Consider the following 13,418-nt stretch of genomic DNA (forward strand, 5'->3'; position numbering starts at 1 on the left):
TTTGAAAATAGATAGAGATGGGTTGTGCCCTGGCTGGTGTTTTCCTAAGTGATTATTTAAAATTCCTCCAGGAAACTCTACATTCAAGGCTTTTGGATTTAAGGTTTTGAAAACAATTTACATATTAGCTTCCTCTTAATCTTGGGATACTCTGGCACCCCCTAACCCCATTTGACAGGGCTGGTATCTGCACACTTCCTTGATGAGGAAGAGCAGTCACAGCTGCAGGTGTGTTAGGATCTGGAGACTTTCTTCTGGTACAGCTAAGAGAAGGAAAAGAGCTTTGGAAAGGGTGAGCTTAAGAAAGCAAGTGGGCAGTTGTCCAAGAGATTTATCTAATAAGAGGCACTCTGGCACCACGTGCCCATCAGTCTGATATGAATTTCATTTGATACGAAATATACACAGAGCAGAAGAATGGAATTATTTTAGTTCCACTGGTAACCTCAGCCTGAACACTTTGCTGGAAATCCAGGCCAGGTGGTATACCAGTGCTACCCCTACGTATGGAAGGATTGTCCTGGGGCCTGAAAAGATGGTGCTAGGATCACAGGAACACAGGTATGGGCTCGCACTCTGTAAGAGCATTCTAACAGCCCTGTGCAAAGACAGACAGGGCAGCCTTGAGATGCTATTTGTTGTGAACGGCCAGGGTAGCTGGGAGTCTTGCAGGAGTTTAGCTTTGGGCAGGTGATTGATGATTTTAAGCCCCCTTCACAAGTTGAGATCCTTAGACAGCACCTCTGAGACCTGCTTTTCCTGGACTGGCTGGCTCTGGGTTGGTGAGCTCTGTTTGCTCTCCATCATTCGGTGGACCTTTAACTCCCCGGCTTTGGAATCCACTGTCCCCTTCAGCCGCAGTGTTCCTCATGGGGCAGGGGCAACACGTACTGGCTGGAGAAATGAAAAATCAAAAAAATGCCTTTGGAAGTTTCCACTGGTGCCTCTGTGCTCTCTGGTCACCTTTCCGAAGCGTCTGGTAACCAGTGCGAGAAAGTAGATGATGCAGTGTATGTTAGCCCCGGAGCAATTACCTCATGTCTGAGTCTTGCTGTAACATGAGGTCAGCCCAAGAAACAATTTCAAACACGGGGACAATTTTCCACCCAGTTTTTCAGAGCTTTGGATAATTAGCATTTTCTAATTCATAATTTCAGCTTTTAACTGTTTGTGGAATTTTTAAAAATAAGGATCTTTGAACAGAGTCCCGCAGTGATCTAGGCAGGCCAGGGTGGGTGCATGGAGGTTAGCAAGAGAAGGAGAGACCAGCAAAGCAACCTGATTCCAGCAGGAGTTTGCAGGAACCCTGAGCCCTTTCTTTCATTTGCAGGAGTAGAGAGGACAACAGTAGCATAGACGGCATGCTCTGAACTGTTAGTTAAATGGTCCAGTGCCTTGAGACTCCTTGGCGGATGCACTTGTTGGTAGAATGTTCAAGGCATTCTCTCCATGTGGAGAAAGCCCATTCATGCCATATGACCCCCAGGCCCTAACCAGTCCATAAATAGCCCAAATCCCCCTAGTACTTCCTGCCACCAAACCATGGAAGCACAGATGCTGAAGTGAGACAAATGCCCGAGAAGGTGGTCACTGGTAGAGAGACCGTCTATTGGAGAAGAGCAGATAACAAGATTGAAGTGGAGGTGCAGAGGATGGCATTTTGGGAGGTATAGCATGGCAAGAAAAAGTGAATCGCTTCTTTCTTTTTAAGAATATTTATAGACAGAAAATGCCCCCAAATCAATAAAAATGTTAGGTTTCCCAAAAGGGACTTCTTAGTGGAGCATATTTCCAGAGCGGAGACGAGGTGGAATCCAGCTTGTGTATGAAGACATTTGAGCGTGCAGGGCGGATATCCGGAGTTGAAGATAGTGGCTAACAGTAGCACAGCCACACGGTGGGAAGTAGTTGTTCTGCCGTTAAAATGATTATTGGGAAACACCGTGAGAAGTGCTTAGGATACGACGTTGGGTGGAAAAGCTCATTACAAAGTAGTCTGTGCACTGATAGAAAAGCCATGTCTGCCTACGAAAGCAAAAAATTAAAATAGTTGTGTTAAATTAAAAAAAAACAAACAAACCTTGCCCCAACATAGTATTGAAATATCCTTTTGAGGAACCTAGACTTAAAATGATCCACTGTCAGGGAAAAGGCTTTTAGATTCATGCTGCTTTTTAATTGGTGTCTACCTTGGGTTCCAGCCTTGGGGACCCTCTAGTGTGAGGTGGTGGCTGGCTGCTAAGCGCCTGCAGAAGGCCATGTGCTGGCGATCGCGTCTGCTGTGTCTCTGCTCTGGACTGCTGGGAACTCCCCAGTGACAACCAGCACTTTAAACCCTTTTAAAGCCTTCAAACACTTTATTGTTTTTCCAGACTGACTTCCAGTGGATGTTTTGTGCTCAGGAGGAAGGCCAGTGCTTGTGGACAGTTTGAGGCCATGAGTCAAGGCAGGGGGAGAGGGTGCTGATTCTTTGTGCTTTATCATCTTGTCCTTTTGTTGGAGAGGAAGGTGGGGCTCAGATATTTCCACCTTAGCAAGAGATGGAAGGAAAATAGCTGAGATCCTTCACTCCGGTGGAGGAAGTGCTGCCGGGTGAAGGAAAGTTGATAGAGCAGAACTGGGGACCTGAGCCTGTGGCTGGTTGGAAGTCAGGAGACTCCAAGTTGGTGGCACTTCTCTGATCTAATCTTTCTGGGGCTTAGTAGAAAGTCTAGAAAAAGGAAAACTTCATAGGATAAGAAGCTTTGGCATCAAATTTACATTTTGGTGAAAATGTAAATTTCACTTGACTGTTTATTCTGGTGGTCTGGGAGGGGAGCTAGACTTTTACATTTTAAATGCAAATATATTTTCCAGGGTGGAGAAGAAAGAGCAGTTTCCTAAGCCCCTACAGACCCTGTCTGATGGCCAGGCGTGCTAGGGAGGTGTTTGTTCTTCACACCTGGGTGTGTCAGCTGTGCCAGAGGAGCTGTGTCACACGCTGCCCACCGTCCACCCCCCCACCCCCCGCCACAGGAAATGCAAGGAGGACTGTGATGACGGGGTGGCCACGGTCCTTGTGGTCATTCCCATGGGTCCTGGGAAACTCCAGGGTTTACACCTGTCAACCCCAGCACTTTGGGAGGCTGAGACCGGTGGATCACCTGAGGCCAGGAGTTTGAGACCAGCCTGGCCAACGTGGTGAAACCCTGTCTCTACTAAACATACAAAAATGAGCCAGGCGTGGTGGTGGGCTCCTGTAATCCCAGCTACTCCAGAAGCTAAGGCAGGAGAATCGCTTGTATCTGGGAGGGGGGAGGCTGCAGTGAGCTGAGATGGCACCACTGCGTTCTGGCCTGGGCGACAGAGGGAGGTTCTGTCTTCAAAGAAACAAAGGTTGCCCCCTTGTGGACGACTACCTACAATACCCATTTTAAAGCTGAAACCACTGAGGCCCAGACAGCTTCAGAAGTTGGTTCAAAGGCGTCCAGCCAGTTGAGAGCACCTGGTGTCTAAGACTCAGGCGTCTGGAGTCCCAGTCCCTGGCCTTGCGCTGCCGATGTCCCCCCGGCCCTGGAGACAGCAAGCCAGCCTGCGCCACACAGGCAAGGCAGCCTCACTCCCGGCCTTCCACGTGGACAGCCCGGCCACTTCCCCCACGGCATTTTCTGTTGTCATTTGTACCAAGAGATAAATGCTTTCCAAAAACTTTCCTGTGGCCTCCTGGAAGAAGGCCGATTACGCCAAACCTATCGCCACGCTAACTTTGTCCTTCTCTTGGCCTGACTGTCGGCCCCACCAGTATCTCTCCCAGACACACCCCCTGTGGCAGAGGAGCCTTCGCAGCAGCAGCTGCGGGAACGAGATTTGTCCCTTCTCAGGCCAAGGCGGGGATGGACCTCGAAGAAACAGAGGGCGCAGGGCGGGCAGTTCAGGCGCAGGGCCGCTGGTGGGAGTTTGCGCATGTCTGGGAGCCCCAGGCTCCTGGGGAGGAGGGGAGGCAGGAAGAAAAAGAGCCTTTTTTAAATTTTACAAACAAGTTGGTTTTGTATGTCTATCTGGGTCTGACCTGGAAAAAATACTAAGAAACTGCATCTTCAAACAGTGGCTGCTCAAAAGAATGAAATATACTGCGCGACGGGGAGACCACAGAAAAGGTGCTTATCTTGATTCCCATTTTTAATTTAAACTTTAATGGAAAACACATTTTGCGTTTTGTGGTCTTTCTACCTGCAGCCTCAGATGGTCGGGCAGAGGTTTTGAGTCTGGGCAATTAAGCTGGTGCAATCTTATCACTTCCAGGCCGGGGTTTGACCGGTGAGGGAGAACAGAATTCCAGCTGAACAAAAGGTCAGGTTTCCCTGGACTCAGTAGTCAGCCAGGATTGTTGTTGAAAGAGCCCAGAGCCTTACACCCTCCCGCTCCCGCACCCTCAGCCAGAGCTATCGATATAGCAGTGCAGCCCAGAGAAAAGGGAGACCTGGATTCAATAGGCTGGCTGTGAGGGGGCACTGGTAAATTCTATGGTCACAGCGAGGCAGGAGACAAAGGCTTTGGCACTGGGACTCTTGTGTCCCCTGGCCCAGGTGTCCCCGATGAAAAGCAGGTTAGGTTGGGGGAATGTGAAGCAGCAGAAACCATGATTGTTGGGGTTCTACCTGACACCTGCAAAGCCTCACACTGCTCAGTCTCCTCTCCTTTCAGATCCAGGTACTGTCTCTAGCAGCAGATGGACTCAAACATAGAATGGAAAACGATCTTTTCCCCATGCTTGCAGTTTGGGAAAGCCATTCTATTCTCAGCAGAAACTACTTTATGCTCTTTAGAGCAAAAATGCCCCAATAAATAGATATATGTATATGCATACACACCCATATGCAAATATATACATACAAACACACATACAGAAACTTACAAATAACCAAGTAGGCAAATCTTGTACTTCAGTTTGAACTGAACTATAGCACAGAAGTGCAGAAATCATTAAGTGCGCTACTTGAGGCGTTATCATGAAGTGAATCCACTCACTCGCATAAGCACCTCCCAGGTCAAGGAGTAGAATTTCAGCCCCCTGCACCCTCTCTCCACCCCACGACCACTTCCTCCCCAAAACTAACCACCACCCTGCCTCCCAAGCCCATAGGTGAGTTTTGCCTGTTTCTACGATTTAGTCTGGAGGTGGTGGGGTCTGTCGGACTGAGGATAGGTTTTGTGGACAGACCAGGATGGGGCTCCTGCCTCCTGCAGTCTCTGACTGTGTGATCCTCGGAAAATGATATGACTTCGCTGACTGTTGCTCCTCTCATCTGTAAAAAGGAATAAGGGAATGCTGGTCTGCGTGGCTTATGCAAGGATTAAGTAAGAGAATAGATGGAAAGCGTCTGGCACACTGTGCATGTTCCGGGAGCGTTGCATCTCCCGCTTCATCATGGCCTGTTTACCCTGAGGTGCTGGTATCAGGAAGGACGGGGAGCTCAGCAGCACAGGCCTGTGGCAGTGTCAGGCCAGAAAGAGCCTCAAGGGCAGGAGAAAGCAGTCCAAAGCCACAGAGAGGGAGGCCGGGCTCCAGGAGGACCTGCCTGCGTCGGACCAAGTTCCTTAAGAAAACAGAGCCTGGGGAACTGATGAAGTAGAAATTGGAGAAGAGGAGGGAATCTGGGTCCCCTGGGTGAGAGGCCAGATGCCCCCAACCAGCCCCTGCTCGGGGAAGGCAGCCTCTCCTTCTAGGAGTGAAACTTGAACCGAGAACAGTCTTTAGGGCAAAATCCTCTTCCTAGGTTGCCATGAAATATGTATTTCATGCAAGCTTTGGAGAGGTCAAATGACCCTTTCTCTTGGCTTTCTGGGAGTTTCCTGTGGAATTCATGTGTGCCCAAAGAAGAACTTTCACCAAGGGGGAAATGTAATAAATGTGGTTTATCTAAGGTTCGTGCTTTCGGCTACATCTGCACTAATGACTCAGGCAGTTTGCTCCTCAGAGGCCATCATTTTTCTTTATTTGCTCCAGCAGTGAGGTTTCAGCCTGAGGGAGAGAACATCAGGGACAGAGAGGCAAGCATTCTTGGTCCTGCTTCTGGGAATTTTTTGTATTCCCTCGGAACGTTTGGTTCCATTTCTTCACTTCCTTCCAGTCGTGCCGGATTATTTCTTATTGCAGCAGAACCCATTCATAACTTTAATCGGAGGACAAGACTAACGCTCAGTAAACGCATGTATAAAGAGAACTATTGTATGTAATTGTGACATCTGTGGGAGAAAGGATGTAAAAATAGTAATGATCATAGCTAGCATTTATGGAACACTTATGAGCCAAGGTCCATTCTGAGCACATTACATGCATTATTTGATTTAATCTTCACAATGCCATTAAGTGGTATTCACCCATTTTGCAGATGAGAAACTGGTGGCTCAGAGAGATGAGAGAAATCAATGGAGAGCACAAAGCTAATTGGTGATAAGAGGCAGGTCTAATTTTAAACTCTCATTTGCTTAATAAACATGGAGTCATGCTTTGCTTCATGATGGGGATAGCTCATCTTCATGTGAATACCACAAAATGTTCTTACACAAACCCACATGGCATAGCCTACTACACACTGAGGCTGTATGCTACAGCCTGTGGCTCCTAGCTTACTAACCTGTATAGCATGTTATTGTACTGAATATGGTAGGCAATTGTAGCACAATGGCAAGTATTTTTACATCTAAACATTTAAAAGATACAGTAAAAATACACTGTTACTGCTGTCAAATATGTGGTCCATCTTTGCCCAAAACATCATTTTTTGCTGCGTGACTATTAACAGGAACTTGTCCCGGCCTTACTTTGTCATTGATATTCTTGAAAATGGAATAACCAAATGTAGCTGGCTCTTGAATGTTACATTCATGTGACTGTCTCATTTCTAACATGGCATCCACGTAGCCACACTGTGGCATACAGAGGGCTCAATACACCCCCATCATCCCCCTTCTTGTTTTCGTCTGGAGCTGCTGCAGAGCTAGAACTAACAGTCATGTTCTAGGCAGTTGGACAATTCTTATAAAATTCTCTTCCTTGGCCGGGCGCGGTGGCTCACACCCTGTAATCCCAGCACTTTGGGAGGCCAAGGCAGGCAGATCACCTGAGGTCAGGATTTCAAGACCAACCTGACCAACATGGAGAAACCCCATCTCTACTAAAAATACAAAATTAGCCGAGCGTGGTGGCGCATGCCTGTAATCCCAGCTACTGGGGAAGCTGAGGCAGGAGAATTGCTTGAACCTAGTAGGCGGAGGTTGCAGTGAGCTGAGATCGTGCGATTGCACTCTAGCCTGGGCAACAAGAGCGAAACTCCATTTCAAAAATAAATAAATTCTCTTCTTCATCGCCTGGCTTGGGTAGTGCACACATTTTCTCTGAGGCACACAACCAAACGCCCACAGCTGGGTGAGGCGGCAGCTCCATTTCTGCATCCCTTCCATGACTGGAGACTAAAAATAGGAGTGTCTAACAGCCCATTCCCACCCCTGGCACCCAAGCCAGTCCACTCGGCCACAGGGAGCAGGGAAAAGCGTTGTTTAGAAGAATTTTCTTAGCCTCGAACACATGTGTTGAGCTTACGGTATGTTTTGTAAAAGCAGATCCCAGCCCTAGTTTCGAGAGCTCTTTAAGATTTCCCTAGGAGAGTCTCAAAGAGAATGGCAAAAATGCCTAAATTTCACAAATTACAACCTTGAATTCACTTTAAACAGAGGAACAAATCTAGTTTTAGGAAAGAAGGGAGAATATGTTTTCCATGCAACAACAGCAAATTATTCTTTCAAAGTTCTGGGTATAGAAGAGGTATGCATTGAAGTTGAATTTTTAAAGATTGGATATCAGCATTCTGAGATTACAGAAAATTCAACGCATGACTCTTCAGGTTCAGTGCGTGCTCTTAGACATAGGTGAAGGGAAGCAAAATTTCCTATTGGAATACTACCACTCACCTCCTTCCCAACTCCCAGCGCCCCTCCACCAGTAACAGATACCCGTGCACCTTACCCTCACCTGGGAAAGGACCCATATGTATGTAAACCCAAAGGATACCACAGCAGGAAGGAGCGATACTAGTTTCTCCGCCAGGCCATGGCAAACTATAAGCTGCAGGCCAAATCTGGCCCATGGGCAAAACAACAAAAACTAAGAAGACTGTGCAACAGAGACTGTAGTTAGCCTATAAAGCCAAAATATTTACTCTCTCCTTTTGATAGAAGAAGTCTGCCAACCTCTGCTCTAGTTCAAGAAAAAAAATCAAAATCTAGACATGTCAAGTCACTCACCAACTGTCACATGGTGAATTAATAACAACTGGAACAGACCTGGGTTTACTGATTCTCAGTGCTGTGTTCCTATCATGAGATGGCACAGACCAGAGCGTTTCAGAACGATGAATATGGCAGCTCAGGGGTCATGCTGTCTGTTTCCCCAGAGAGCATTTCATTCCAATGTATTCTGTCTCTTTACTCCGTAAAGTTATTACAGGCCTGTATGATTGTCTCCGAGCAAACGGATTCCATTCGCTTTTCCTTTCTTTCTAGGAGTCCTCTGTCCCTCTTCCCCTCTCCCCATGTCTTTCCCTTTCCACTCCCTCCTCATGTCATCTCCTACTCTTGATCTCAGAAGAACATTTTGGTGATAACCTGTTTATGTTTTGCCTCTCAGGTTCACTGCTGGCCTATAATACAACCTCCCACACAGACCAATCCTCACGACTGAGCGTCAAAGAAGGTAAGTTTGTTCTTTTGTGCACTTAAAATTTTCTTCTGAACCAGACATGACACAGTCCCATGCAGTTAAGGTTGACGCAAAAAACCAGCTTGTTCCACTCAACTTTTCCTAGCATACAAAGACGAGAAGCCAAAGACTTTTGCCACTTGTGCTACCAGTTGCAAAAATACAGTAAAGAAGGTTTTACAGTATCTTGTAATAATATCACAAAGATACAACTTGAAGTTGTCATTCCATGCAGGAAAACATGTTACATTTAGGAAAAAATGAATGCTGCTTACTTTCAAAGTTGAAAGTTGGGAGTTTTCTCCGATGAAAATAATGAAATGAGGATTTCAAGGATTCCAGCATGTCTACCCTTAAAGGTTTTTTTCCGAAGAAATTTTAGCAGCCGGTCATAGTGGCTCACACCTGTAATCCCTGCACTTTGGGAGGCTGAAGTGGGCGGATCACTTGGGGTCAGGAGTTCGAAGACCAGCCTGGCCAACATGGCAAAACCCGCATCTCAGCTAAAAATACAAAAATTAGCCAGGCATGGTGGCAGGTACCTGTAATCCCAGCTACTTGGTAGGCTGAGACATGAGAATCGCTTGAACCCAGGAGGCAGAGGCTGCAATGAGCCGAGATCACGCCACTGCATTCCAGCCTGGGCGATAGAGTGAGACTCTGTCTCAAAAAAAATTTTAGCAATGTCAATACATTTTTAAAATGGTGGCTTAAGGGTTTGGTCTGGTTTGGTTTGGTTTTGTTGAGAAAGAAAACTGCCTCAGCAAATGCTCTTTGCCAACGAAGATTTTAGTAAATGTCACAATAGCATTGCTCAGTGTCTTTATGAAACGTCATGAGGAGTGGTTCCGATACTGTGTTAGATTTCAGGCATTGAAACAAGTGAATAATTCATGGTACCTGGTTTAAAGGAGAAAAAATGTGAACGCATAATTATTAGGAACCAGAGAGAGACTGGAAAAAATACTTGCATGGCATGGCAAAAATTCCACAGAGGAGGGGACTTTTGAATAGGAGCTTGAAGAATAAATAATAAGAGTGTGGCAGGCACTCTGTCCTCCTTGGCTCGCTCTCTGTCCCCAGTTTTTCTCTAACTCACCTTCCCCATAATATAGAAGAAAGGCACAAGCTCTCAGGATCAGTTACGTATAGCGCAGCATAGCATAACCTTTCGGAGAAACAAAGGCTCTTCTAGGGAAAGACCATTTGGCTCAACATCCGCATGGGGTGGGAAGGAAACAGCGACCCAAAGACACTCGCTGGGTGTCTTGCCCAAGGTCACAACTTGATCACATAGAAATTTGTGTTTCCTGTTAACAATTTATAATTGAATAATGACCGGAAGGTTTAGTGGAAGAGTTATACCACAGAATGAATCCACTTTTAAATATTTGTGTTTTTTCATTTGCTTCCTTCTCTCCTATCCGACCCTGAGCCAGTCCTGTTTCTGCCACTTTTTCCTTTCCAAATCAGATTCCTTGAGTTTTGTCATGAAAACTGACTTTCTATGGATTCATTCTGCCTTGTCAGTCAGATTCCACTGGATGACCTATTTTAATATGCTGTTGCAAATGTCTGTAAGACAGAAAATATATTTTAGTGGCAAACGCATTAGATTGAAGGTCAGGGCACCTTTGGCTTCCCGTGAGAAAATCACTTCAGACCCTGAACCTCAGTTTCCTGTCAAGTGAAGGGAGGAACTTGGTCAGCAAGAGGCCAGCCCTGACTCTGGAGCTTCTAAGGAGATGACAGGAGCCACATTGCGAGGGCTCAAGAGCCACTGTCCTTTGATTTCTTTCACATATTGAGTTGTATTTCATTTGTGGATAGGGATCTACAAATGGAAGGGAGGAAAAAAGAAGGGGAAAATGACTGCAGGGAGAGAAAGAGAGAAGGAAGGGAAGGGAAGGAAGATAGGGAGGGAGGGAAGCAAGGCTATAAGGAAGGAAGGAAGGAAGGAAGGAAGGAAGGGAAGGAGGGAGGGAGGGTTGGGAGGAGCCCTAACCTCTGAACTGCTGAATTCGAATTTTTGTAAGTTTCTCCAACACTTCAGGCTACAACCTGCTACCAACATCAGAATTAGCCAGTGAGGCTCTGAAGCAGAGCTAATGAAAGATTTTCTGATACTGGGCTTCAGATATAGGGTTTAGTTTAGAAACTGGTTTATCCAAATTGAAATGTGTTGCTAACCACCTCCTTCCTCCTCCTCCTCCTCCGCAGGTCTTATTGTTCAGCCCTGTCCTCTACCTGCCATACGCATTTCCTTCCCTTGGCCCTTTTGTGTTTAGGGAGTACATTTGTAACACTGCTGGCTCATTCAGGCTTATTGCGGGAGCAGCTCCCTCTTGCTGGGTAGCAACCCCTCTTCTGAAATGAATTAACTGTAGTATCCAGGCAAACGCACGCTGCCAGGACCTTATTCAGGTGGTGCCGGCATTTATCTCCCAACATTGGGCCTGGCCTCTAGAGACGATTAAGCCTGTGCTTTGCAGGTGCATCTTTTGTCCCCAGTAAAGCTCTCCACTTGAGCTGTCTTGCTCTTCTATGCCTTCCCCTTGTGAGGTGGTCTGAATCTGTCTGAACGACCCATCAAGCCACAAAACAAAGTACATTAGCAAGACAAAGCTAACCAAGCCCTCCCTCTATCCCTCCCTGCCTCCTCCCCACCTCTCACTGGCTCTCCTGCTCTGCTCTAAACACTATCTATTAGCTATTAGAAGACATCAGGCAACCTTGGCTCCGTCTTCTTTGAATAAGACACACACAGCCCCAAACAAATCCAGAGTTCATCAAGAGCACCAGAGCTCTGTGTGTGTGTGTGTGTGTGTGTGTGTGTGAGTGCACACTGGTGCAATCCACAAAGGGCAGGTGCTGACATCAAGCACAAAGCAAGGAAATTGAGGAGATGCTGTCTGTTAATGTGTCTTCAAAGCGCTTATCAAATTAGAATGGCTTTTTGCTTTAAAATTGTATAATCACCCTTCCAGCTTGTCTCTTGAAAATGGCTGCAATCTCTAGGGGTTTTTTGTGCCCAGGAAGTAAGACTAGATTTTAAAAATTAATTTAGAACAATCTTTAAGCCCCTTTAAATTAAATATTCTATGGACATGGATTGGATCCAGCTAGCGCAGTTATGCTCTACCTTTAGTTTATCAAGGCTAATGCCCTTAAAAAATAAATTAGGATAAAAGCTATTGTTATCCATTTACAATAGCAGCCACAGCTGTCACCTATAAAGGGTTTTGGAATATATCAGACACCTTCACATGCTTTGCTTTGGAGCCTTGCACTGGGTCTTTGAAGTAGATATTATTATCTCTATTTTGCAGACAAAGAAAGTGGGGTTCAGCACTATTAAGTGACTCACTGAAGGGTACACAGCTACTCAATGGCAGAGCAAGGACTCAAACCAGGTTAGAGGATTAGACTAGAAGCCCCTCACTTTCTGGCAAATACAGCCTTTCTCTTCCAGCTGCCTTTCTGCAAAAGCAATACCTACCCTAAAAGTAACTTGGGCAAAGATGTGAATGTTTTGCATTACTTGATTTCTGTCCATGCGGTTTGCCCACTATCAGCTCCAACTTCATCCCTAAACTCTTCTCTTTCCAAAGATGAACCGATACACGACTTATGGTTGGCATCAGCCCTTAGTTCTGAGAGCACAGAGAATCACCTGGAGATCTTTAAAAATACTGACCCTAGGACAAATATTGCATGAGCCCACTCATAGGCGGTAACTGTCAAGTTTATAGAGCCAGAAGGTAGATGGTGGTTACCAGGAGTGGCAAGGAGTGGAAATGTGGAATTAGTGTTTAATGGGTAAGAGTTTCCATTTGGGAAGATGAAAAGGTTCTGAAGATGGATGGTGGTAATCGTCACACAACATTGTGAAGGTACTTAATGGCACTAAATTGTACACTTAAAATGGTTAAAATGGTAAGTTTTATGTTACATATTTTACTAAAATTTTGTAAATGCAAAAATTAAAATAAAAAAATACTGATGCCCAAGTGCCAAAAAATGACGCATTAATTCAGAATCTCCAATGATGACTCCTGGGCGTTGGAAATCTTTTAGAGCTCTCCAGGTTATTCCTATAAGCCAAGCTGCAGCCAAGCTAGAGGAGCCTGCTTTATAGAACAGAGACAACTGGAGAGAAATGAGGCCCATTTAGAGCTACTCCAGATTTCCCTGGAGATACACTGGGCAGTTGTCTGGCCCCTGACTGTCCTAGAAAAGGAATAGCAGGCCCTACTGGTATATTGACAAAGGTGTAGGTAAGTGAAGAGACTGTACGATCCTGATTAGATTTTTTGTCATTGTCATTGATGACTGATTTTACTGATGTATGATATTACTGATTTTGACAACTGTACATTAGTACATCTCAGAAATTTCTTTCTGACATGTCCTCATTCAGTCCTCTAAAATGTAGATAGAGTGTTGGTAACGTGATTTTACGGGAAGGACACTGGGGTTGCAGAAGTTAAGTGACCTTTTCAAGCATGTAAGGGTCCTGGAGTCAGGGCTACTGACTTTCCACACCTTGTTCTCTCCAGTCCTCCAGGCTGCAGATGTGCGTGTGTCTGCCCTGGTCCCAGGTCAGAGCTTCACTTTGTTTTTCTGGGCAAAGCCTGCCGGAGGCCTTCCCAGCTCACTCAGCTGGCCCAGCAGCGTGCAA

The 13,418-nt window shown here is 45.9% G+C and overlaps 1 protein-coding gene across 3 annotated transcripts in view; it reads left to right on the forward strand.

Annotated features, from left to right (window-relative positions):
• Window positions 1–13,418, forward strand: part of FLI1 (Fli-1 proto-oncogene, ETS transcription factor) — a 126,259-nt gene that overhangs the window by 86,896 nt on the left and 25,945 nt on the right. For all 3 annotated transcript variants that reach the window (XM_025357663.1, XM_025357661.1, XM_025357662.1), the window contains one exon: window positions 8,666–8,731. In XM_025357663.1, the coding sequence (XP_025213448.1) occupies window positions 8,666–8,731 (66 nt within the window). The remainder of the gene's footprint in view (window positions 1–8,665; window positions 8,732–13,418) is intronic.

Source organism: Theropithecus gelada, chromosome 14, assembly GCF_003255815.1.
Source record: "Theropithecus gelada isolate Dixy chromosome 14, Tgel_1.0, whole genome shotgun sequence".
Taxonomy (NCBI): Eukaryota; Metazoa; Chordata; class Mammalia; order Primates; family Cercopithecidae; genus Theropithecus; species Theropithecus gelada.